Source organism: Phoca vitulina, unplaced genomic scaffold, assembly GCF_004348235.1.
Source record: "Phoca vitulina isolate PV1807 unplaced genomic scaffold, GSC_HSeal_1.0 scaffold42, whole genome shotgun sequence".
Lineage (NCBI taxonomy): Eukaryota > Metazoa > Chordata > Mammalia > Carnivora > Phocidae > Phoca > Phoca vitulina.
In genome coordinates, this window is record NW_022589745.1 from 212,852 (window position 1) to 239,179 (window position 26,328).

Here is a 26,328-nt window from a genome sequence, read left to right on the forward strand (position 1 = left end):
AGCCCTCCCCCGCCCTCAGGTGACCTGAGTCCAGCCCCCCACCGGGACCCTCCCCTTTCCAGGTGACTCACGGCCCCGCCCCCACTCCGCCCCTCTCCTCGAAGCTCCTCCCCCTCCCGAGGCCCCTCCTCCGCCTCCTGACCTTTTGTCCCACCCCCACACCGCCCCCTCCCCCTTGGCGCCCCTTCCGTTCTCCGGAGGACTGTGGCCCCCCCCGCCTCGGTACTGCGCAGGTGCAAGGCCCGGCGCTCGCCCCGGGGCGGGCCTAAGGCCGTACTGCGCAGGCGCGCGGGGCGGGACCCTCGAGGTGCGCATGCGTCGCGCAGGAAACGTTCCGACGCTCTCAGGGGGCGCCTGGGTGTGCGCGCGGGAAGATGGCTGAGCAGCTGCCGAAGTCTGTGCTCTTCGTGTGTCTGGGTGAGACAGCGCTCATCTAGCCCCACTCTGGCTTTCCCGAACGGTCGGGGTGGGTCTCATGCGTTTTGGGCTGCGCCGTCGGGCCAGGAACGGTGATCGGGAGGAGGCCGGGGTCAGGGATACCGGGGGGTGGAATGGAGCGCCCGGGGCTCTTCCTCCGCGCCGCGCACTTGCTGGCCTGTTCTGGGTTCCCTCACCAGCCCAGCCCAGCCCACTCTCCAAGCGAGGCTCTCTCTTACCTGCCTGTTCTGTAAGCGGGGTCCCCTCTTACCCTGCTCGGTCCCATCCAAGCCGGGTACCCTCTCACCTGCGCGTTTCCTATCCAAGCCGGATTACCTGTCACCTCAGTCCGCTCACCTAGCCGTCCTCACCTGCAGCACCGACACTGCAAACCAGGGTCCTTTGCATTGCACACGCCTAGCATCCTTGTTTCTCCTTCATCGAGTAGACCCAAGGCTGCTGGACTGATACACTCTCTTGGGGCCTCCCGATGCCCCCAGACCCATTACAACCCTGGTTTGCTGGCTCATTTTCTTGGCCCCTGCTTACAAATGGATGTAAGCTAAAGACAGATGGAGTGCAAGGATTCTGGATTTCTTGGCTATAAAAGCCGAACCAGGGAGACCGGATTCTCTAGGTGTCTGTGTAAGCAGACTCATGTGCCAGTGTTCCAAATTAGAATTCACTTTCCCTGTAGTTGTCGGGATTCTTCCTTTGGAATAGCACCACAGGGTTATATTTCTCAGTTTGCACCCTGTCTCCTTAACCTCCAAGAGAGGAAGGCCTAAATCATCAATAGTCCAGTTACTTAAAATCTTCTGATGAGTCTGCATTTCCTATGGACTAAAGTTTCCCCACCTTTCTATGCTGCCCCCTTCAAGAAGAGGATGGAAGTCTGCCCATCTGTTTCCACTTCATCTCCATTACCTTTTCCTGCCCATGCCCTGTGATTTGCTGTCTCCCAGCAGTTCAGGTGCTTAATGCACCTTTGTGTGGTTGTTTCTGGGCACCCATATTGCATTTTCCCTGGAAAGACTTTCTGTAAGATTAGGTCCACATATTCTCTTTGCTTTTCCCAGATCCTCTAAGTGGAGGTCGTTTACCTATAACCCTTTGTAGACACCTTTCATTATATGAACTTTATTATAATTACTTGATAGCCTCTTGGGATCACATCTAGTTTTAGCCCTCTTGAGGGCAGTAACTGTGGCTTATTTTTCTGTATTTCCAGCTTTAAGACAATATGTGACGATAACTAGGTATTTGCAGAATTGAATTTCTGTGAGGGGAAAAGTAAAAGGGCCACCTTGTTTCAGTTTGGTAGTGGGCATCATTTGGTTTTTAAGCTCTCCATGAAGGCTGACTTACAGAATCAACAAATTAAGATTAAAGGGCAGTTCAGTTCATGTTGGGCATCTAACAGGATTCCATTGCCTTGTTTATTTTACTTGGTGTTGTCAATTATGCTGACATAATGCACCATGGTGGTTATTAACAGGGGATGTATACCTGTGTCTATTTATCTTCCATACAATTTTTTTTTTTTTTTTTTAAGCAACTGCTCTATTACCAGGCACTCTTCTGAGTGCTAGGGATATGGTAGTGAGCAACAGACAAAAGTCCCTGCCTCTGCGGAGCTCACGTCCTGTCACCAACAACCAAGTACTTGGTTACTTAGTAAGTTGGTGATGTGTTAAGAACTGTAGAGCAGGGAAGGGGGTGAGAGTGGAATACACTTCTAAGTAGATGAGTCAGGGATGGCCTTATCTATAAGGTGACATTTGGGCAAAGACTTGAGAGTTGAGAAAGCAAGCCTGGGTCTTCCGGGGCTCAAAAGAAAGTGGGTGAACAGTTTTGAAATGAGAGTGCTGGTCCTGTTCACACTGGCAGGGAAACCACTGTGGCCTGGCCTAGAGACCCAGTGGCCTTTTTCAACCAGACCTTCATCTGTACCTGAACTTGAAAGTAATTTGAGTGACTATTATCTCAGTGCCACCACAAATACATAACTAGAACTATTCTGGATGGGTAGGAAAGGTATTTCCTTACATAAAAATGAGCGCTCTGGGGCAGGAGTCTGTGAACTCCTTATATAAAGAACCAGAAAGTAAGTGTTTGGTGCTTTGCAAAAGCAGACCTAGACAGTACATAAACAATAACACTTGACTGTATCCCAGTATAACTTTATTTACGGACACTGCAGTTTGAATCCCATGTGATTTTTCTCATGTCACAAGATATTACTCTACTTTTGAGTTTTTTCAGCTGTTTATAAAGGTAAAAATTATTTTTGGTTTTGTCGGCTGTACACAAAGATGGTGAGCAATGGATCATAGTTTTCAGATGCTGTTTTAGGGTCTACAGAGGACATGTCTGGTGAGGCCATGTGAGGGCTTGGGCTTACTCTGAAGGAGATAAGCCACTGGAGGATAAAGCCATTGAGCAGAGGTGGGACATTTAGAAAGAAGTGTTCAGCTGCTGTGTTGAGATTAGACTGGGCAGGGGTGAGGCCCCAGGGGTGCAGAGGGGCATGTGCTGGATCAGAGAGAGTATCACCGGGGGGGGGGGGGGGTGCTGAGTGGTCATATTGTGGGCAGGTTTGAGGAGTCTATGAATGCCATTTTGCACGATAGCCTGTGTATACATAGAGCAGTAAGAATGGTATATTTTTGAAATGTAAAAAAATTATTCCTTCAAAGCATTTATTTGGGCTCTTTTCAGACTGAAGTGTAGAGAGGAGTGTCAGATGTTTTCCATTGGTAAGGCTAATGGCAGGAAGGAACTGCACGCCTTATTTTGGCAAGATTACTGAAAGTGTCCCGTGTTTTTGTGCCACAGAGATAGACTGAATGGTTGAAGGCCCCGGTGCTTGTGCCTGGTGACTGTCAGTGGTGTTAGGTTACCTCTTTCCTACAGTTAACTGATACTTCTTGATACTTCCTCTGTGCTGCTCGTTGTGGGGGGTGCAGCCCAAGGTAAGAGACACAGTCCCTACTCTGGGAGAATTTCATTTTTTTCCTTTTGTGAGTCTCAGTCCTTGAAGTACAGATATTGAGTAAGAGGACATATCATGCTGCCTAATTTGGAAAAAACAAAACTTGAGATCTCACAGATTAAGCTTTTTTCTAAAGAAATCTGAAGATGATATTTTAAGTTTTTAGAACTTTTCCAAAGGTGGAACCTGAAGTATTGAAGATTCTAATGTGAGTAAAGAGTGACCCGTGTCTTAACTCCGCTCCCGTCTATTCCTCTTGTTTTTTGTGTTGCCCTCTGTAGGCTGAGTCTCCACCTTTAATTCCAGGCTTTCCAGCCCTGCAGTTGTTTTCCTAACTTGTGGAAAGGGTCTTTCTCTTCAGGCCCTTTTACAGTGCTGGGCTCCTGTGTCATAGACATGCAGAATATGTTTGTTGAACATTCTCTTCCCATTGGACCCACAGAGTCCACATCCTGGGCACAGTTAAGGTTCCTGTAACCCAGACCCACCAGCGCACATTCATTGCTCCTTACTCATACAGCCCCCTAATTTAAATGCCCATTAAAGTACTCTTCCTAAGAGATCAATTCCAATCTTCCTTTTTTTCTGATAAGGAATTTTCTTATTATCTTATTTATGCTTTTAGCATAATTCCTTAGGATAATGGGCGTGTTTTGTTATTCCAGGAGGTCCTTACATAGTTCATGCATGGTGGGTGAGTCAGGGTGGGGTCTGTGAGCCACACATTGGGGATGGGGGAGCTGGACGGTTAGTTCAGCTGCAGGCCCATTATTCCATCACTCATACCTACTTAATGAAACTCAGGGAACCCTTGGCATTGGCGCTCTGGGGAGCATCCTGAATTGGTAATACTCTGAGTATTGTTCTAGATGGATGACGAGAGGGTGACACGTGTCGGAGGGCCAGAAAGCTTCAGGTTCGAAACTCTTCCAAATCTGCCTATGCTTTCTAACTTTGGCTCTTTCTGCTTTGAATCTTTTTGTTATGATAAAACTGTAATCCTAAGTCTAGCATTTTCCTGAGTTTTACGTGTTCGTCTAGAGAATTATTGAATGTGTGGGGACTCCTGGATCTGTAGCCAGCTGCTCTGAAGTGAGGGTGGCCCTGGGGAATCCCTGAACTTGCAGCTGATGTTGGAAGTTCTGGGCAGGCTTGGTGACCTGGAGGGAAGCACCCTTAATTCAGCCGGCCGACTCCCAACAGACTGCACCCTGAAAGTTTGTGTCGAACTACTGTTAGGCTGAAATTTGGTTGTGTATTTTATGAAACAGTATTCATCCTTATGTGCAATATACTTGAAAATACATATTTTTAACCCTATTGTATTTCATTTTAAAAATAGGCTCGTTGCAACCCACTTCATTGATTTCATGAGTTACTTCTGGGTCATTTATAACAGCCTGAAAAACAGTGATTTCAGTTGTAATTGATTTTCTTACGTCTTGGTTATTTGTACTTTGAGTACTTGGACAGCTGGTGTCAAATCATTGAGCTTGGGTTTGGTCAGCTCTTCTCCAGAGGTCCCACTGTGGATGCACTGGTAGGATGCTGACCTTGCTTTCCTTAGGGAGGTGCTGTTGCTGTGTGTCAGGTGGGTGAAGTGGTCTCTGGAATTCAGCATTTGCCCTAGCATCAAACCTGACGCCCACTCTCTGCCTTCCCCTCTTTTTAAGGTAACATCTGTCGGTCACCCATTGCAGAAGCAGTTTTCAGAAAACTTGTAACTGATCAAAAGCTTTCAGATCATGTAAGTACCATTCTCTATCTTAAAGAGGCCAACCTGACTGCCTTTGCGGCAGGAAATTGTGAAAAAAATTCTTTTTTTCTCCTGCAGTGGAGGATAGACAGTGCAGCGACATCCACGTATGAAATAGGAAACCCTCCTGATTATCGAGGGCAGAGTTGCATGAAGAAGCATGGTATCCCCATGAATCACACTGCCCGGCAGGTACTGTACTGGAACTTGAAGGTGCACATGTGTGTTCTGTGTTGCAGTGGGTCATTGACAGCGGCGCTGTTTCTGACTGGAACGTGGGCCGGTCACCAGATCCAAGAACTCTGAGCTGCCTCAGAAATCATGGCATTAACACAGCCCATAAAGCAAGACAGGTAGAAGAGATCTCATTTAATTTCTAATACTGGAGTCCCCTAACTTGAGACGTTGTGAGTTTAACCACACTAACGTGCTAATAAGTGTTTATTCTGGTCCGTTTACATAGCCACAGGATACCCATTTTTTTTCACTGCTGGTTCCACAGTTCTGAAAGGTGGGCATGATCTTGGAATTTACTTATTAAAATGCATTTATTTTTATTTTATTTATTTATTTATTTATTTATTAGACAAAAATACAAGAGAACAGATCTATACCTTTATTTATTTACTTTTCATTAAGTTTAAATCCTTGAGGGGTACAACATCACACAGATTCTGTGGCCAATGGCTTTAGCAGGAAGGTTGCTTCAGAATTTGGCACGAACCATGCTACTGTTTCATGAGCTCGAGTTACTTTTCCCCAGATTACTCTGGTTTTGTTTGGCTTGCCACCAGAAGTCACTGTGTTGTTCTTTGCTTGGCACATATAGGCACATCTCTTGCCTGGATAGAATTCAGTTTCATCTCAACCTTAGATTTTAAGAGCTGTGTGCTCCCTCTGGTTCTGGAGACCCCGCTTATAGCCAGCAAAAATGGCCTTGGACCACAGCCTTCCGGACATATTTGGTGTTTTAGGAGTCCTATTCCCAGCAGGCCTCCATAGGCTCCAAGATGGCAGAAAGAGAAAGGCTAAAATGCATTTATAATCACATAAGTGATACTGGTAAGAGCCCTGCCTAAGACCTGGAGACCTGAGTTATAATCTCCTTTTTCATATCTATCTGTGTGATTGAAACATTTAAGCCCTGGTAACTAGTCTGCTTACGTTACAAGTTTATTGCTAGAATAAAGTTCTATAATATCTACAAAAATGTGTTTTCAACAGTGAAGTGTCTTAGAAATATAGGTTAGTACTGGTATTATTATGGATGCATATCCTGCACCCCAGCAGTTGGACTTCTGGGTTTAGGTTCTGGAGTGCTGCACTGTAGAACGTTCTGGGATAAGGCAGGTAACGCCGTATCTGCTCCATTCAGTGTGGAAGCCACTAACAGGCTATTGTACACTTGAGATACAGCCAGTGTGATGGAGGAACTGAAGTTTATTTTTTAACTTACTTAAGGAGCTGCCTGGAACTAGTAAGCACCTCAGTGGGCTGCACGGTTCTAAGATTCATGCACAACCACTGGGGAGAGCGTGAGGTTGTACCACCACAGCCGCAGTGAGACATCAGAGCCCAGGGGCGGGCACGTTCCATCACTAGGAGCATGCCGCAGGTGTGTGCTCTGGCACCTTCCATGACCCCAGGGGCTAGCTGCTAAAGAAATGGGCTTCATTTCTGATACAGAATGCTTCATATATTGTTATGAAAGGAAAGTTACTTTTATCACTATCATTATTTTATGGAGACTCAATTAGATGTTTAAAAATTCTGGCTGGGGCGCCTGGGTGGCTCAGTCAGTTAAGCGTCCGACTCTTGATTTTGGCTCAGGTCATGATCTTAAGGCCATGAGATCGAGCCCCACATCAGGCTCCCCACTCAGCAGGAGGCTGCTTCTCTCCCTCTTTCTCTCCCTCTGCCCCTTCTCTCGTTCACTCTCTCTCTAAAAGAAATAAATCTTTAAAAAAATTAAAAAAAAATAAAAAACCTGGCTCAATCTTCTGACTTCTTTAGTATCCAACCGAACAAAATATTCAGGCTCTGTAGGCCAAACAAGGCTGTGGATTGGCATCAGGAACAATAGGCCATGTCCAGTGATGAGCTCTTGAGGGCTTTAAAATGAGAAGGTGCCACATGTTTTGAAAATCAGTCGTCAGATATATTACGTATTTAGAAGTATGGCTGACATGGGAGAGCTGCGATTTAGTATTGGTGTTTGAATGAGAACTTTGTGGAAGACTGGACACAGACTCTAATCATTGGTCTCTTAAACCATGTCTTTACTGAAAGCTTTTCAGATTGCTTACCATACAGCATTGTATTTTTATGTTTGATCATTCTCAATTTTTGTCCTCTCTGTTACCTTGTTAGGGAAGGGAGTAGTTGGTAAACCTGTTTTGCACATGGAGAAACTGAGTTCTGGAGAGAAAATACATAACTTATCAAAGGTCACCCAGCTTCAAACTGGTAGACTGGGATTTGACCATAGGCGTATTTGTTTGTTTTAATAAAAACATATACAGGTATGAGCCAGAAAGTTCACAAAAGTGCCACAGAAACACTGCTGATGGCGTTAATGATGTCTCAGAAGCTAGTAATACACACGTTATTTTGGCTTAGATAAATTTACTCTGGAATCTGTGAACTTCTCATTTCTGGCTGTCAGCTGACTCTGTATGTTAACAACTAACTATTTAAGTTAACTGCCTTAAGGCCTGACCTGTTCTTTTTTTTTTTTTTTTTTTTTTAAGATTTTATTTATTTATTTGACAGAGAGAGCACATGCCGGGGGCGGGGGGGGGCAGAAGGCAGAGAGAGAGGGAGAAGCAGGCTCCCCACTGAGCAGGGAGCCCAATGCGGGGCTTGATCCCAGGACCCTGGGATCATGACCTGAGTGGAAGGCAGACACTCAGGCAACTGAGCCACCCAGGCACCCCAAGGCCTGAGCTGTTCTTACATCGAATTCTCATTGGACAGAATAGTACACATTTTTTAGATCACATGTCTTAATCTCCAGGATTTGGACACCTTGTCCATTTCTACTTTCTGTGTTTTAGAGAATGCAGATTTATTCTGAGTAGTGGTTCATGATTTCAAGCAGTCACACTTTCATGTTTTCTGTTTTTAAGATCAGATTATTTTTTGTACACAAGTATATAATTTGGGTAAAAATGAAGTATTTTAAATACACATGTCTTAAAAAGCTAGAAACTTTTAATTTTTAAAGATCAGTTGTAATTGTTGATTTTAGAAGTAATATTCCCACACAATCTGTTTCTTTCCCTTTTTCTTTTCCCCTGTTCCTTTTAAGAAACATTTCTCAATGATGATTTTTTTTTTTTATTTCAAAACACTGGTAAGATGTGTTTTATAAATTAGTATTGTTTTAGATCTCTCTTACCCTTTAGCATCTTGTGATTGTTTACGGGCTTTCTTTTTTTTTTTTTTTTTAAGATTTTATTTATTTATTTGACAGAGAGGGAACACAAGCAGAGGGGAGCATCAGGCAGTGAGAGAGGGAAAAGCAGTTTCCCCGCCGAGCAGGGAGCCCCACGCGGGGCTTGATCCCAGGACCCCGAGATCATGACCTGAGCCGAAGGCAGACGCTTAACTGACTGAGCCACCCAGGCGCCCCTACAGGCTTTCTCTTTAGCAGTTGTCAGAATGTGTAAGAGAACTATTCTGTTATATTTCTTAAAATTTTGATTTTCCTAATACTTTCAACCTGGGTTTAATAAATAAAATGTGTTTAGGGTGCTTCGTTTTTTTTGGGGGGGGGTGGTGGTGTGTGATTGCACATCCAGTTAGTTCTGTGGAGATGTTTACTTTGTTATACATTCGTTCTTCTCATCAGCAAACCTTTGACACTTGCACAGGTTGTCAGTGGGTACTTGGGACCAGTACTGCTCCCTCCACTCCAGAGGTCATTAGTCAGATTCTTTCTACCTTTTTAACTTATGACCTTGGAATCCTATAGTGTGTGCTCTTTCTGTCAGCTTTTCTCTGTGAGATTCTCCATGGCCTGTCTTATAGCGCTCACTCTGATGCTGATTTCAGTACCCTGTTCCAGACGTGCGGCAGTCGGACCTGTTCTGCTCTGGATGGACACTGGGCTGTTTCTAGTTTGGGCTGAGTGCCCTGGTGAATATTTGTATGTTTCTTTGGGGAATGCCTGTGTACAGTTCTGTTGGATGCACGCCTGGGATTACCGGCGTGTCAGGGTTGGATGCACACCCCGGATCACACACACTGTCAGGGTGGGTGCACACCCAGGATCACACACACTGTCAGGGTGGGTGCACACCCAGGATCACACACACTGTCAGGGTGGATGCACACCCCGGATCACACACACTGTCAGGGTGGGTGCACACCCCGGATCACACACACTGTCAGGGTGGATGCACACCCAGGATCACACACACTGTCAGGGTGGATGCACACCCCGAATCACACACACTGTCAGGGTGGATGCACACCCAGGATCACACACACTGTCAGGGTGGGTGCACACCCAGGATCACACACATGTCTGTGTCAGATGCACACCCAGGATCACACACGTGTCTGTGTCAGATGCACACCCAGGATCACACACACTGTCAGGGTGGATGCACACCCAGGATCACACACGTGTCTGTGTTGGATGCACACTCTGGAGCGCATGTGTCAGGGTTGTTTAGCCTCATAAAACTGATCAGTAATGTTCCCTCTTTTTCTGTCCTCTTAAGAAGTTTGTTGATTATTGATAGTATTTCTGCTTTAATGATTTGGCAGGATTCATCGAATCAGTTGTCTCTGTTTCTTGAAATTGCCCTTATTTTCCTCTGCTGTCTTTAGGTATTTCTTTTGGATTTTTTTTTTTTTCTCTCCAGCAGTTTTACTATGGTAGGCCAAAGTATGCTTCCTGAATTTGCACCTTGATGGTTTCCATCAATTTTGGAAAATTCTATGTTGTTTTCTTTTTATATTTTCCTTCTCTGCATTCTCTCTTCAGAGATTCAGCTTATCTGTAGTTTGAACATAAATTTCTTATGTTATCTTCTCCATTTTCCGTCCTTTTCACCTGCTGGCCCTGGCTTTGTGAGGCTTGGACTGTGTTGGACTGGTCCCCCGTCCTGGGCAGAGCCTTCCCAGATCCCCCACCTGAGAGCCCCTGGTGTGCAGTCCACAGGGCTTGTCCTCTTTGGCAGCTGCTCCCTCACTGAGTAGCTGCAGCCTCCCCGTGGCTTCTTAGTTTTTGCCCTGAGTAGTTTAAGAACTTAGCAAATGCTTTGAGAAGAAAGGTTGTGAGTGTCAGGCTCACTGCTTTCTGGGGTCTCTGTTTTGCTAGCCTTTATGTCTGCTTTTTCTCTCCAACCTATGAGGTTACTGACTGGTCCTTGATGCTTCTCTTTTCCAGCAGTGGACCTTTGCCCAGGCTTCTCAGCATCTAGAGCAGGTGCTTGACCTTGGCACTGCTGACTCTGCATCTGGATGGTTCTTTGCTCTGGGGCCATCCTGCACTGTACTGTGTTTGGCTGCATCCTTGGTCTCTACCCACTCGATGCTGGGGCATCCCTTTCCTCTCCATCGTAGCAATCAAAGATGTCTCCAGACATTGCCAAGTGCCCCCCTCTTGGAGAATCACTGTCCTCAAATTCTCATTGTCTACGAGGTCAAAATTGTACACGAATAAAGGATCCATTCAAAGTATCAGACTGACCAGTGGACTTGAACAGAGTAATAAAAGTTTATGGATATTTTTCCTATTCTATATTGCACGTAACCTTTAAGAAAGTACCACTTACTGAGTTTTGGTGTAGTGTCAAAGATTATCCATAGTAATCTACAACGGCTGTTAAAATACTTCTTGTAAACTATGTACTTATGCAAGGCTGGGTTCACTTGATATACTTCGACTCAGACGGCACATTGCAGATCAGATAAAGAGGCACAGAGGAGAACCCTTCTGTCCTCCAGGAAGCAGACATTACAGAGATTTGCAGAAATGTAGAACAGGGCCACTCCTTACGTTTCCATTTAGAAAGTATAGCTGTTTTTTATCTTTAAAAATGTTATAAAACAGATAATTAAAGTTTAAAACTTCTCAGATTTTTTTTTTTTTTGGTAGCCTCCTCACCCAGTGTGGAGCCCGACACGGGGCTCGAACTCACAACTGTGAGATCATGACCTGAGCCGAAATCAAGTCAGACGCTTAACTGACTGAGCCACCCAGGTGCCCCTAAAATTTTTCAGTTTTAGTAGTGGTATTAAATATTTGATATTCAGTGGTAAATATTGCCATGTGTAACCCCGGGGGGCTCTTGGTGGGGTTCTGGCCTCGCCAGGCCACGTCCTCACAGCAGCAAACTCACGGCTCTGCAGAAGTGCTTTGTTTGTGTGGGCATTTTCTCATTTCTGGGGCAGAGGTGGTTTGCCACAGCTATTTCGTGTATTGTTGCAAAGTGTGAGTCCTTCACTCCACACTCTTTCTAAGATGTTAGTCATCGCTGTTCTTATTCTTTCTCAATCATTTTAATATCTAAACATCACATAAAGTTTTTGTAGATAGCTGTCAGTTCTAAGACTTTCAATCCATAATTGCAGTAATTCTAAAATTAAAAACAATGTTAATCCTAGCACATGTCTCGTGCCCTGTTTTGGATAAATAGCTTATATAGTATTGTTCTAATAGATGTTTTTTGTTTTTTGTTTTTTGTTTTTTAAATAAGCTAGTACCTTGGGAATGTTAATAAAATATAGTCCTCAGCATGTGATGAACATGCTTCATTAAAAACTCATGCAAGTATTTACTAAGAGCCAACAGTTAAATTTTTAACAGAATGAGGAGTATGTTTATTACTCGTTTGTGACACTGATTATTACAAATAGTGTCACTCCTCTTTGTTAAATTAAAAAATTAAAGAAGTATTCTGTTAAAAAAAAAGGGTTTCTTTTTTTTTTTTTAAAGATTTTATTTATTTATTTGAGAGAGAGAGAATGAGAGACAGAGAGCATGAGAGGGAGGAGGGTCAGAGGGAGAAGCAGACTCCCCACTGAGCAGGGAGCCCGATGCGGGACTTGATCCCGGGACTCCAGGATCATGACCTGAGCCGAAGGCAGTCGCTTAACCAACTGAGCCACCCAGGTGCCCCAAAAAAAAGGGTTTCAATATCTTCTTTGTAGTTTCCTGGCACTCCTATATTTTAGATGATTTTTTTTTAGTGGGAGAGATTATTATTGAAAAATTGCATTGTTAGAAATTATTTCCACCTTCATTATATGGCCTATTTATGTTCCTTTCTTTCTAATTCTGCCATTATTTATAAAGGCAGAAATCATCAAATAATTTTCCCATTTACATTTTAATGGGCTTATATTGATAAATTATGATGTCAGAAAACTGATAGAATCAGTAAAAATACTGAGTGGCCTTCTCTTCTGTGTGGCGTTCAAATTGTGCGTGCTCAAGGGAGAGAAGAGCCATGCGTCCAGGTCCTTGTGTGTTTCCTTCTTAGCGACTCTTCCGTGAACACCCTGCTTAACATTTTATCTTCCTCTCTCCCCCAAAACTCTTCACCTGGCTCTGCCTGGTTTTTATCTCTGCCAGCATGTTGCCCGCCCTGCATAGGAGGGAGGCCTCACAAGGACGGCCATCCATCTCTTTAGTTTGGTGTTTGTCACTGGAGTCTAGGATGTTACATTCTTGCAGAATGAAAAATAGAGTAAAACAATGAAGGGAGTTCAACATGTGATCTTTTAATATGTTAAGTGAATTATACTTTGTTACTAAGAAATTGCAGATAGACTGTAAGCTTTGTGTTTATATATTCTACTGTTAGGATTGTTCCAAGGAACTTAATAAAATTTCTTTGCAGTACAATGTTACAAAATAGGTTAACTCTATTCTAACTTTAAATACCCTAAATTATTTAACTTAAGTGAGTAACAAATTCAAATATAGCAAAATTTTTTTTTCTATACTGCTTTGGATCCTCTAGGCTTGATTGTTATAAACACTGTGTTTTTGACTTCTTATTTAATTTTAGGTTACGAAGGAAGACTTTGCCACATTTGATTATATACTATGTATGGATGAAAGCAATCTGAGGTAATCACATTTTTTAAAGGGTATTTCTGTTCAACTCTCAGTTCAGTAATAAGCCAGTTGTTTGTTGTCAAAAATGATTTTTTTGTTATCTTTTAAGTTTTAAAGGTAGTGATGGTCAGAACATACAGAATGATCTGTTTAGAGTAGTAAGAAACCAGTGAGGAACTGAGAACTGTCTCCCAGGTGTATTTACACAGAGATACGCTTTCAGGTAAGGGAGAGCCTGGTTAGCAGGGTATGACCTGAAGACTGGCTGGGCCGTGAGCACTTTCCTAGAAGGTGGGGTTGGTTTTACAGGAGAGCGAGGCTTCCGCTGCTGTAGCGATTCATGGGCCGTGTGGTGTTTTACTGCGTTTCTCACATTATCCCCCCATTACTGCTGCCCCCAGCCCCCAAAAAGGAAGATGGACAAAAAGGGAAACTTTAGTCTCTGAATTGTTGATTGCGTTAATGGATATAAAAACGAAACCAGACAGACTGGGGTATTAGGTAGCAGTGGCCAGCTGTGCTGTGGCATGTATTATGTGCTCTGCGCACCAAAGCACTTCACCGTTGTTCTGCGCCTTATCAGAGAGGCACAAGAGATTAAGTTCCTTGCCCCAGTTCACAGATGGAGCAGGTTGGTGTGGTAGAATGTTAGCCTAGGCTTTGTGAAATAGAGCCTGTGGTGTGTCTCACATGAACCGTACTCACCACCGTGCCCTGTCGCCTTGCTCGGGGACGTGCACGTGGGCAACAAGGAACTTTGTGGCATTTCTTGAGTGAGCTGTGTGTGCCTGGCACAGTGCCAGGCCCTGGGAAACAAGGTTGGGGAATTGTGGGTGCTGCCAACCTTGAAGTATTCAGTCTGGCCTGGGCTCCATGTATTAACCCAGAATTAACCCTGACAATATGATACCATGCAGTCAAGCCCAGAACAGGTGAACACGATGTATTCTACAGATGCTGAAGCTAATGCAGGGTAAGTGACCCAAGGGAGTTGTAAGGCCGGGGCCCTGTGCCCCTTTGTCACCCCGCCACTTTACTGTTTACTGTGCTGAGAAGCAAGACCTCAGCCCGCCTGCCACCCCTCCGCACTCTGCCGGCACAGAGAAGGACCAGGATGTGCCCCCAGTAGGACTGCAGGGATTTCTTCACTGAAATCAGTGCTAATTCACAAGGGTTCCACGTGTTTTATGAATAGAAACTGTTTCTGCTTTTAATTGCCTTTGTAGGAGTGTGCAGATACGGTGCCCAGCTCTGCTTCTGTTTTTATGAATCAGGAGCACCACTAAAATACATACATGTTCCATTTTTGTCTTTCAGTTGTTGATTTGTTTAGTTCTCACTTTGCTAGCTTACAGGTGTTGTGGGTAGCGGAGCTGTGTTCAGTAACACAGTGTCCAGGGTGGGGGGTCGTCCAGAGCAGGGTCTCTGGAGAGCAGCTGGAGTCCGAGCTTCAGCCTGGGCTGCTCTGGGGACGCGTTCTGTTGCTCGGAGGCCTGGCCAGCCTTTCCGCCACACCAGCACGGTGTCTGACTCATCCTAGGTGCTCAGTGGGGCTTTGTCAACTAAATGGAGGAATGATCAAAATGCAGCTGAGGAACTTGCCGCTTTACTTGTTGCCACGTGAGCGCGGGGGGCGGAGGCGGCAGAGCCCGGTCAGAGGCTGGAGGAATAAGAGCAGGAGAAGGGGTTGAACAGGGAGCCTCGCTGCATGAAACGCTGTGTCCAGACACTTTGGGATGGGACTGGCAGCCCTTTGGGACTTGGTTCATGTGGCTTTTTGAGTTCCATTCTGCCACCTTTATTTAGTGTCTGGAATAGAAGCTTTTTGATTTAATTGTCTCACCATGTATTTCACAGGAGGATACATGATTGTTGTCTGACTTAGGGATGCATATTTTGTGTAAAAGCGTTTGTGAGAATGTGCCGCCTTCGCAAACCCTCCTGCCGGCATCGGAAACCTGTGGCTGGGAGGGTCACACAGGTCTGCCACGGGTTTGGTTTCCTTTTTAAATCAGGTCACGCTTGCTGGGTTTTGATATGGATATTTCATAAAACCCTAGCAGATGTCCCTGTTTAACTTGAAACCATAGATCAGAAAACTAAGTTCATGTTTCAATTTTACAGAGACTTGAATAGAAAAAGTAATCAAATTAAAAACCGCAAAGCTAAAATTGAACTACTTGGGAGCTATGATCCACAAAATCAGCTCATTATTGAAGACCCCTATTATGTAAGTACACCTCTCATTTCTATCCTGATGCTGGTGTATGTGGGGATCATCATGTGGGATGAGCCCGTGTGTGTGTCCTGCCATGTGCAGTAACAGATTAAGGTTCTCCTAAGAGCATTTTGTTATGTAGGTTTCGTTATTTTTTCTTCCCCTGTGCTTTCAGGGGAATGAGTCCGACTTTGAGACTGTCTACCAGCAGTGTGTGAGGTGCTGCAGAGCCTTCCTGGAGAAGGCCCGCTAATGCCACGCCCGTTCTCCCCACAGCCCCCAGCTGGGCCCCGCAGGCTCTGCTGTGAGGCCGCGGCTGTTTCTTCAGTTGACCCTCGGTTTCTTACCTTAAATAATTGTAGATGGAAATCAGTTATTGTATCTGACAGACAAATAAATAAAAATGTTTCATCCAGACAGTTTATGGGGTACGCGAAGTGTTCTTAGACCCGCTGAACCTCCCTCTTTGCCCCAGTTACAAAAATAGTGGAACAAACAAAATAGAACAGGCACCAGAGCATGAGGACATCCAGCGTCCCTTTCGGGCACACGAGTTCTGCCTCTTCCTCAAGTTTGCGGACGACCGATGGGGACCCTGTCCTCCGCTGTCTGCACAAGCCAGCCCCAGCAGCCCATCCACGGGAGCTCCCAGCCGAGACCCACCCTTGCTCGCAGTGCACACTGTTTACGTAGAAGAGGTAAGGTGTTAGTCGGCAGAACCTTCCCGACCTGCAGGTTTATTTCATCAGAAGTCAGCTTGATTCCATTCGAACCATTTTGCCTCTGGAAAGTTACAGCCAGAAAGAAGGACACTGTATGCTGGTTTATCTTATTGTCTGTTTGAGGAACGTGTCTGCTTTTCAATGCCTGTAGAACCCAAATGTCAAATATAGATTAGCCTAGGTGGGAAAAAATAATTAAAAAGTCGGGGAAAGTTCTTTTATGTCGAGCTGCTTAAATATTGAGACATTAAGTATTCTTTCATCAGTGCTTAATTTATAGACACATATAGGTAATTTCTGTGCACTTGGAGGTAACTAATCTAAAATTCATATGGATATATGGCAGAAAAGATTGTTTTCAAAATAAACTGGGGAAATTATAAAAATACAACTAAGAAGTCTGGTGTCTGCCTGCTTTTTTATTGATAAGTGAAGAAGAATTAGAAAACAATGCCTTTATTGTACCTTTCAGATGATCTGTGATGTTATATGTGCATATTTATCTTCAGCTTTATTTAGGAAATAAAATGACAAAAGTAAGTACATTGCTTCCACTTCTTTGTGAAAGAAGTTTGAGGGCCCTGCGGCCATACGTGTCCTTGCCTGACCCAGCATCTGTGGAGTGCGGCAGTCTCCTCTGTGGAGCTGGCTCTCCAAGCTGGGCCTTCCTGGGTGGCATGGCTAGATGAGTGAGAGTTTGCTGTGCTCCCCTCTTCACTGGGATTCACAGCTGGTGGCCTGGAATCCTGGGAGGGCCCCGAGTCATGGATCAGTCTTCATCCAGAGCCCGAGTGGACCCTTGCTCAGAAGTAGGAGTTTGGAGGAAGAGCTGCCCCATCAGGGTGGCCACCTCTGCGTGTTGTGAGGCTGCCCGACCTCAGAACCTGAGGGTCCCGGCTGGGGGGTCAGGTGGGGCATTTAGTCCTGGAGGATGAGCATGGTGGCTTTGCCACCACCCCTCTAGGATGTGTGTCTGGCCCCCTGTGGGATTTCCCAAAGACAGTCCTGCCTGAAAACTCTTCCTCAGGCTAGTAGGAACCTGGAGAGCTTACATGGATTGAGAAATTGGTGATGGTGCTTTAAAAAGTAAAGAACTGAGCTGAAAAGATGAAATAATTAGAAAATAGGACTAAAAGCGCTTTAGAATTACACTCTGCCCTAATCCTTCAGTAGTTGCTTAATAATCTCAAAGTATTTTCATATTCTGTTCTTTCGTGATCATGAAAAAATCCCTATAGTTTGTTTTCCTTACTGTTTGCATCTGTATCTTAAATACGGACCTCAGACATGTCCTGGGAATCATGTCTACTTTATCCTTATGGCTGTATCCAGACTAGAGGTCCTGTGAACAGAGAAACTCAGTGTTGAATTCACTTGTCATAAATTGGATGCAATCAGATTTGTTAAAAATATATCACCTGTAAAAATCAGAGCTGCTTAGAAGTCTTACCTCTTAGTTTTTTCATGATTACGAAGTCACACAAGAAAATACAGGTGCAACCTTCTTTAAATATTCACCCCGTATCAGACTCTGTCTTAAGACATGCCACCGTTACATAGTAGTGTCTCCTTTTAAAAAACGCCAATTTAATTGTCCCTTCCAAGAATTCATAGCCTTCCCCTTTTATGTATTACGCCTTTTATATTCCATGACATTCTGCCAGTGTTAGGATCTCTTCATGGTTCTGTAAATCATGAATTCCCACCGGTGAGCTTGTTAGAAGTAAAGAGTCACTTTGAAGACTTCGTTATAACAAACATTTCGTTTATTACTTGTTTTATTTACAGTATTTACATATTGCACAATATCTGGATACTATCTTACATTTATGATAGAAAGAACAAACGAAATTAGCCTGGATATGTTCACAGACTTATACTCCACTATCTCCAAAACATGACAAGTTTTTTTTTGTTTTTTTTTCCATGCAGTTCCAAATAATGCTCTGGGAATTTAATTGTAAGAGTAACAAAAATATTAAATCATACCATATGCTATATGAAAATATAGTTTCAGATTCTATTTATGTTTCTAAAGAAATACTCTTTGAGATTTCACCTAATCAGGAGAATGAAATAGCTTTGTCTGTCATTTTATAGCACTACACATCAAATGTGGAGCATTCGCCTTTTCCCCCAAAATCACGAATGGCAAGTGTTACTGTCAGGTACGCTGATTAACTGAATATGTATCTGTCAACAGTGTCAACAACATACAAAACTCAAGTTAAAGGGTTTATGGAAGAGTCAGTCTGCAAAAATAAATCTCTTGTTCACAAGGGGATGTGTTCGTGAAGGTAGCAGGTTCTGTTCCCTGTTGATTTCCAAGGCACTTCTCATGGTTCGTGGGCTGTTGGTCCTTTGCAGCTCTGCTCACTGCTGAAAAACACATTTGGTTTCATAGAACGTCACACTTTCTTATCAGTTCTAGAAGAAGTATACATCAAATGATGTAACATAATGTGTTTGAAAACACAAGGGATCACAGTCTGCATGTGTATTTCTCTATGTTCCAAAAAGTGTAATCTGTGTTATTGTGGAAATAACCAAGTTCTGCAGTCGTTGCAGGCCTCCTATGCTAAAGGAATGAAAACCATCACTGGTACAGCTGAATGCTTACTACAGTCTGAAGACCAGCCCATGGTCCTGATGTGTGTTGTCAAGTCCTCTAATTCGGGCCACAGTGATTGACAGCCTGGCAGTCCTGAGAAACCGCTCATTGGCCCTTAAGCCTCCATCTGCACGAGCATTTGCAAAACTAAAAACCAAAAATAAACCCTTTTTTCTAGCACTCCCTGCAGTGTACCCGAACCATTGGTACACTATTCATTAATTTTAAAAATAATGGTAAGCTCCAGGGTTGCTAAACTTAAGCTGCATTTTGTGGACTGAACTAGACACTTGTTACTCAAAACTCCATTTCTTTGGAAATATATTCCAGAGCTCAGGCTTCTAACTGAACTGAGCTGCCAGTGGTGTGTGAGAGGTCTCCAGTGTTCTCTGTGAGGGAGAGTAGCTGGGAAGCTAGTTTCTCTTTGGCTGGAGGTCAGTTAAAGAGATGGAGTGTGTAGCCTGAGTAGTTGTTTCGGTGGAGAGGACCACAGGGCATTTGGTCTTCCCTCCTGTAAGTAAACGGAAGTTGTCTTCCGAGGATGTGCCTGGTTCATCTCTGGAAACAGTGGTGCTTTAACTATGAAGGAATGCTTGATAAAATAACATGCCCGTCTCCCCTAGCGTATGACCTTGAGAGACTTCTGAGAATCCATCCATTGCTTCAAAAAGAAGTCTTTTCTGTGTGCCATTTGGCAGTGGACTCGGATGGGCAGTGGAGTGGAGGTCAAGTTAGTGCACGGCATTTCTCAGCTTTGGCGCTAAAAGCCATGCTTTTACTTTCCCACATAAAGAGTGCCGTACAAGTTTCTGTGAACCCGCAAGGATGTGGCTTCATAATCCTCCACCAAACCACATGTTGTTTCTCTCATTATCGGTGGGACTTACGCCGGGGAGAAGCCGGTGTTGACGATGACGTGGCTGTGCTCGCGTGGTCAGACGGCTGCCAGGGTTTGGCTCAGCCCCCTCGGCACCATCTAGACCTTTATCGGCACAGGCTTTCCCCCAGCGAGCATGTCTGTGTGTGAAAGAACACGACTCCCGCGTCCACGCACACGAGACGAACAGGGTAACCACTGTGCACACACAGCAGATCATTGTCTGGGAACAGCCATCGAGGACCTGAAGCATGTCTTACCTGTGGAGGTAAACTTGGCCTCTGGCGGTGCCCAGCATACACAAGACACACTATAAATATACAATTAGGAAATTACCGTTTTGTGACCGAAATCCATGGCATTTGTGTCAGGAAAACAAAGCTTTCAGCCATCAGTATGGCGGATAGTTGGTGTTGGACATCAGCCCTCAGGAGGCCAAGGCTAAAAATTTAGTTCATAAACTCTCCATGTGCCTTTATATTTTACCATTGGAGGCTCTGGAAAAATAGCTGATAGAAACATAGAATAGCTATTCTTAGCTGTTCCTTATAAGCTTCCTGGCATAATGATAGATTCCAACTCAAACATTTGCCAGATAACGTCTATAAAAGTTGCATGGATATGGTTAGTCATATACTCATTTATGAGTGTAAATGAATGAGTGAAAGCCTAAAAGTGAACAGGCATGGTTTTAGATATGTATCCTAATTTATGCACTAAGTCATGTGCTGAAATTAGTCCACTAATGGGTTGTGTTTCAAATTAACATGCACTCTGCCAACAGAGTCCTCACAGGAGTAATTCACAGCAGCTGCCTGGGGTACTGTGTGCGGACTGGCAAGAGTACCTTTTATTGATGGCCAATATTTGTAGATATTTTAGTGTTATGTCAGCTTTACTCAGAGGAAGGCTACTTTAGCCAAAGAATGCGTATTTCTGAACTCCCATGAATTTTTCATGTCCCAAACGGGATTTGGGTCTTTGGTGGGTGTACCAGTGAAGCTGTGGTCAGCTTACCTTATCCCTCCATGCACATTGGACTGACAGCCAGCCGGGTAAGCAGCCTGGCACATCTTTTATAGTCTGTAGGGAAAATAAATCGTGGACCCTTGTCAGTGACATCAACAACTCCTTAAGTATTTTTTAATATCAACTGCTAAAGCCATTTATTTCTTTAAATATTCTGAATTCCCTGGAAATGATGGGGAGACTGTCATCTGAAATCATGGGCTCTAAGTTGTTGATTTAATAATTTATGGTACTTGAGGGACTTTCGTTTCACATGGCAAAAGGTAAATAATGGGACTGGAGGCTGTGCAGGGAGGGGCCGGTGCAGGATCTCCTTCTGCCCATTTTCTTTTCCCAGTGGCTCTTCATGCTCATCAAAATGACTTTGGTTTTGTTCCCTAGCAGACAGTCTCCCGTGCCCTGTGTGACTTAACTTTCAGGGCACATGCAGGCTGGATCCCCACTTGGGTTGATCATACACAAAACCCTCTGCGTAAAGATTTAAAGAAAGTGGGTCAACAAGTAACAGAGCAGAAAGACCTGGTACTAATGGATTTTCCTTGATATCTCACCTAATTAAGTTATTCCATAGGTGCTACCTCAGAGAAAACAAGTGGGGTTTGGTGATCATAACCATAAAGGAATTTCCTCAGTTTGAAGTTCTGTGGAAAGCTACAGCAGTTTATAAATGACTGAAGTTTACTTCTCAAGAGTCTCAAGATCCTACTTAAAAATGGAAGAATTCATGCTCTTAACTGAAATTCTGAATGAATGAGTAAACTGACAACAATGAGTTTGCACAATATGTCAGACAAGCAGCTAATCCTACTCCTAAAAATGCAGAGCTCCTAAATATTTAGACGACATAATAATTTGTGTTCAAAGGAAAAAAAATGGCCTAACAGCTGGAAGCTGGGTCATCTGGATTCCTGGCATTTTTTCCCTCTTCCCAGTTGCACCAAATATTTTAGGATGCAGCTTTCCTAGATAGAGGAGTATGTGTGGGTACAGTGTTGTGTGAGTTCAAGGCAAATACTTCAATTTGCAGCACATCTAGAGACAATGAAGTTGACCACCATCCCACCGAACCTGCATGTTCTCCAACTCTGACATAATCTGGGGGTCTTGTGAAGGTGGTGTCTTGGAGACTTCAAAGTTCTGCTCTTCTGAAGAACTGCCCTTGGGACCACACTTTGAGTAAGAAGGCTCTGGTTCCTTTCAGTCCTGACCTCCCAGGATTCTCATTTTCTTTCATACAGCCTAAAGCAGCACAGAAGTGGCCCAGCTTTGGCTCTCCACCCATCTCCATATGGGTAAAGTTTAAGTAGCCGCTTACCCAGTGCACACACCTGTGGGCTTCCACGTCTCCCAGGCCGGAGGGGCACTGTGATAGACCCTGATGGCTACCTCCCATAATGGGTGAGCAGGGATCTGGGTGGCATGTGGCTGAGTTACTCTGAGCAAAAGGAGGCAGTGAGTGTGGGCACATACGGTGTCCCGGGGAAGGGGTTGCAGAGTCGAGTGTGTGCTGTGTGTCAGGGCACAAGGAATTTAAGCATGTTTGTTTCCTCATCCATATATGAAAACATTAGAAGTAATGACCCCAAAGATCACTTTCAAATTTAGAATCTGATCCTATTACTGTAAGATGGTATTTAAAAATATAGACAGATTTAAACAATAAAAATGTTCTCTGGCCTCTGGAATAATGAATAACTCTCAAACAGAAGGCGATTCCATTTCAGAGGAAGGAAGTGGGAGAGGGACATGCCAGGTGCATAGGGCATGGACCGGAGGGTGGACCAAAGCAGTGCTTGAAAAATAACCCGAGCTCCATGGGACACGTGTGCCGCCTGCCGTGGCCGAGCCCTGTGCAGCGGTGAGAGCCCGAGGGCCTTCGCGCCGAGCACCCCAGCTCCCTGTGGAAGGTGATGCTCCCGGTCTTACCGGCCACCTTGGTCAGTGCACCTGGACAAGGAGCTCCGCACATGGTAGCTGCAGTTATTTGGGGCAACTTTGCTGCCTGAGCAGAAAAACTTCCACTTCATATGAAGTGGCTTATTTTTTTACTTTTCATTTTTTGAAGGCAGGGCAGGAAAGTCTGGCCTGGATAGTCTGGATACTCCGGATAGTGTCTGAAAGCAGCTAGTAAGACACCTGGTGTGTCTGCACCACTTTCCTCCTGTGAGCCTCACGTGAAATGAAAGCTGTAGTCCCTACAAGAAAAATTGGTTTAGGGCTCTAACTGATGTCACTCTAGCATGTTTTGTGACGAGCACTAGCAACCACTTTTGGGGGAATAAGACACATTTTGTTACAGATAGACAATCAGAACGCTATAGCTGAGCTAGACTGAGGGGAACTCTGCATTTCTGGATTAGTGAAGAGCAGCATCTAGTCAGGGTGGCGTGGCCCAGGTCCACAGATCCTTTCTCCTCCAGAGCATACTACTACACGGTAGTCATTTTAGCAACTCATTCTTAAAGTTTGTCATACTGAGTAGATACAAATATAGACATCATGCCAGAATTCATAAAACAAGAATGAATGGAAGAGTTCAGCCCATTCCGAGAGTTGATTAATTCTAGTGAATGTAAATTTTCCATTTGGCACCAGGTGCTACAGAATGCCGTCACCTCCTTCTATGGTCTGGTCACCCGAACCCTTAACTCCACAGTTAAGAGGGACTATATTTTAGCAAAGAGGAGATTTAGGAGGAGGGGTGGAAGGACATGAGAAACATCAACATGTGCTGGTCTTCCCAAAGCAGTTAGGCTGCTGTCACTCACATGCAGGGATGGTGCAGTCTCTGGTGTTGTGGTAAAGTCTGTGGAAGTGTTTGCTGCACTTTGGACTGAAGTAAAGAGGACCTGGAACATGGAAGAAGAAGCAGATTGTGAGGACTTGCAGGATGCCAGGAACTGGGCACAGGTGAAGGAATGAGCACACTTACCTGTAAGATGTTTTAGAAACTTGTCCTTCATCCTTAGATCTCGAGGAACAATTTCTGTTTGAAGGGAAAGAGGCTAATTATTGCATTGCTTGAAAGAAGCATTTGTTTTTATGTGATCTAAGTGAATGTTGAAGAGAGTTATTGGAAACTCTTCATTAGCCATGTTAACATTGCCCTAAATAAAACAGATTGGTTGTACATGACATAATGTGAAGACTTGTAATCAGGATCACATCTTTCTTCAGATAAAGTATTAGCTATTCACAAAGCTTCAATATTATTTGTCTTGTCTCTGCCGCTAGTATAAAGACAGTGACGATAAAGTTACATAAGGGGGAAGAGGTGTGTGTGTGTGTGTGTGTGTGTTGATAGCTTCTGATACATAAATCACTTTTAGGCATTTTCATTTTGGACAGCTTGGTAATCGAATGCCACAAGCTCTGAGAGTTCTAGAATGAAAACCCAATCCTTCAAGCAAAAAAATTGTTATAAAACTTTTTTTCTAGGTATATATTTAGAAAAAGGATTAAATGCCTTCAAAACCACCTGTTACGAAGGCTGGTGTAAATGCATGGAAACAGACGTTTACCTGGTTAATAAGATTAAAGTAAAATTCCCGGGGAAAGACAGCTCTCAGTTTTTACTTGGGAATAGCAGTGTTCCCACTGACATTCTTTCTGATCCAGGTGTTGTTTTTGCTTTTTTTACAGTCACCTGTAACCATTTTTCACTCACTCGTTTTGGAGAATGACTTTTGCTATGATTGCATGTGGTCGCACTTTGTTTCACCACAAATACTCCTCATCTGAGGAGGGAACATTTCCTACGAAGCTTCTTCACTTGCAAGGCTTAGGCATCCCCTGAATGTCAGTCTGTATGAAATTGACCTTATCACATTTGACCCAATTGTGTCATGAAAGCATTAAAAGCTTGCATGCTTTCTTTGGAAATTTCCCATGGGGCACCCACTCTGGGAAGGCTCTGCCATTGGCAGAGGAGGGTAAGGGGAGGGGGGTGGCCCTGAAACAGTTCTGTCTCAGTTGAAAGTGCTTTGCTGAAAATATTTCCATTTCCTAAATAACAGATGACAGTTCTGTGCCAAAGCTCCCAACCTAGGTAATAACTCACGTGTCTTAGAAGTGGAGTAGGGACAGTTATACGCGAGGCATCATCACTTACCGACCTCCTATTTTCTTCTTAAAAGAAAAATGCCTAGTTTTTTTCAAACGATCGAAATGGTTTTATCTTGTTAAAATAGATACGATTTCTCAATTTCCAAGCAAACCCGAGTTCCGGTGTCTCCCGAGACATGACGGGTACGCAAACGTGCTGGAGGTCCCCAATACACTGCACACGCCCAGAGAAGCCTCGGAGGCAGGTCACTCGGTCCGCAAGCCCGAGGCAAGGGCACTCACCGACTCTCTGCTCCTCGGGGTAAACCGGGTAGTCCGAGACCTCCCTGCGGCCCAGAGTGTAGTCGTGCTGGCCCAAGAGGTGCAGTCTCTTCGACTCGCCCGAATGGTACTTCTTGAGCTCCTGGAGGATCTCCACGATGAGCCGCAGCAGGGTCTGTCTGTCGGCCGCCTCCCGGGGCTCGGCGACCCCGGGCCCCGCCGCCCCCAGCACGAGCAGCAGCCCCAGGAGGAGGGGGCGCCCAGGCCCGCGCATCGTGCGCTCGCTCGGCCGGAGGGAGCTCGGCTCGCTGGAGGGGCAGGGGTGGGGGGGGAACCGGGAAAGAAAGTCGGCGGCTGGCGGTGGAGGGGAGGAGAGACTCTCCCGCTGAGACCGCGGCCCCTCGCAAGCCCCGGCCGAGGAGGGGCCGGCGGCGGAGGCTGCGACGCGGTGTCCCCGGGACCCGCGGAGGCCCCGCTGCGGTGATGCCGAGAGCCTGGGCTCGGGCGCGCCGCCCTCCTCAGCGCGCCTCCTCCCGCCCGCGTCCCGCCCCCGCGGCGGCCCTCCCAACTTTCCGAGCAATGGCACATCCGCCTGCACTTCGCCGCGCACGGCACCCGCACAACTTTCTCAACCTTCAGAGCCAAGCGGCGCCGCGGCGTCTACTCCGCCTGCGGGGCGGGCGCGCACCCACCCGTCCAGGGAGGCTGGAGGGCGCCGGGACCGTCCTGCCCGCGGACCTGCCGCTTCCCGACGGGGCACCGCTGCGCTCTCGGGTGAGTGGGGGCCGCGCGCCCCGCCCGAGCGGCTGCGCTCAAGTTTGCAGCAACGCCTTTGTGTGGTGGTCGCCCCCTCCTCCCGCCGGGTGTCCCCAAAAGGCCCCCACTCCAGGACCCTCGCTCCAGCCGCCCGCAGAGCCAGGTTTTAGAAACCCCGGCGCTCGGGGAGGGGAGGGAGCCCGGCCCACACCTGCCCGGCGCCGCCCGCGGGGCCACCTGCGCGTCGGAGCCCGGCCGGATTACCTGTCCCCGTGTCCCGGAGCCGCGGGCGTCCTTCGGCTTCTGTCCCGGTGTCCGTTCCCGCGTCCCGGAGCTGCCGCGCGCCCCGCTACTCCATGCCCCGCGGCGACCCGGCGTGCGGAGCGCACAGGACGCGCGGGGATGGAGACCCGGTGGCTCGCCCGCTCGGAGCGCTGGACGCGCGGCTGCCTGGGCTGCGCTCCGACCGCGGCCGCTTCTTATCCCCGCGCCCGCCGACGTCAGGCCGGTCCCCGAGGGCTCCGCGCGGGGCTTTAATTAG

The 26,328-nt window shown here is 45.7% G+C and overlaps 2 protein-coding genes and 1 long non-coding RNA gene across 10 annotated transcripts in view; 2 read left to right on the forward strand and 1 right to left on the reverse strand.

Moving 5' to 3' along the window:
* Positions 1-300: 300 nt before the first annotated feature.
* ACP1 (acid phosphatase 1) lies at positions 301-16,728 on the forward strand. 3 transcript variants are annotated; one of them, XM_032430109.1, is made up of 6 exons: positions 306-417; positions 5,086-5,159; positions 5,408-5,521; positions 13,199-13,260; positions 15,373-15,478; positions 15,642-16,728. In XM_032430109.1, exons 1-6 carry the CDS (start codon positions 375-377, stop codon positions 15,717-15,719), a joined length of 477 nt encoding a protein of 158 aa, XP_032286000.1. In that variant the 5' UTR covers positions 306-374; the 3' UTR covers positions 15,720-16,728. The 3 variants fall into 3 exon arrangements, with proteins under 3 accessions (XP_032286001.1, XP_032286000.1, XP_032285999.1); XM_032430108.1 differs by lacking the exon at positions 5,408-5,521 and adding an exon at positions 5,247-5,360 and having other exon boundaries at positions 307-417; XM_032430110.1 differs by lacking the exons at positions 15,373-15,478; positions 15,642-16,728 and having other exon boundaries at positions 301-417; positions 5,247-5,521.
* Positions 16,729-17,843: 1,115 nt separating this feature from the next.
* ALKAL2 (ALK and LTK ligand 2) lies at positions 17,844-26,328 on the reverse strand. Of its 6 annotated transcripts, XR_004302477.1 has the most exons (7): positions 26,052-26,326; positions 25,053-25,339; positions 23,638-23,691; positions 23,474-23,554; positions 20,694-20,759; positions 19,937-19,986; positions 18,536-18,567 (listed from the first exon to the last, which is right to left on the reverse strand). XR_004302477.1 is itself a non-coding variant. In XM_032430091.1 (6 exons), exons 2-6 carry the CDS (start codon positions 25,303-25,305, stop codon positions 18,525-18,527), a joined length of 630 nt encoding a protein of 209 aa, XP_032285982.1. In that variant the 5' UTR covers positions 25,306-25,339; positions 26,052-26,328; the 3' UTR covers positions 17,844-18,524. The 6 variants fall into 6 exon arrangements, 4 of the variants coding, with proteins under 4 accessions (XP_032285982.1, XP_032285986.1, XP_032285983.1 ...); XR_004302476.1 differs by lacking the exon at positions 19,937-19,986 and having other exon boundaries at positions 17,844-18,567; positions 20,013-20,759; XM_032430091.1 differs by having other exon boundaries at positions 17,844-18,567; positions 23,474-23,691; positions 26,052-26,328.
* LOC116648239 overlaps positions 25,587-26,328 on the forward strand; it is a 34,571-nt gene continuing 33,829 nt past the window's right edge. Inside the window, exon 1 of the long non-coding RNA XR_004302478.1 lies at positions 25,587-25,805. This is a non-coding gene — a long non-coding RNA (uncharacterized LOC116648239). The remainder of the gene's footprint in view (positions 25,806-26,328) is intronic.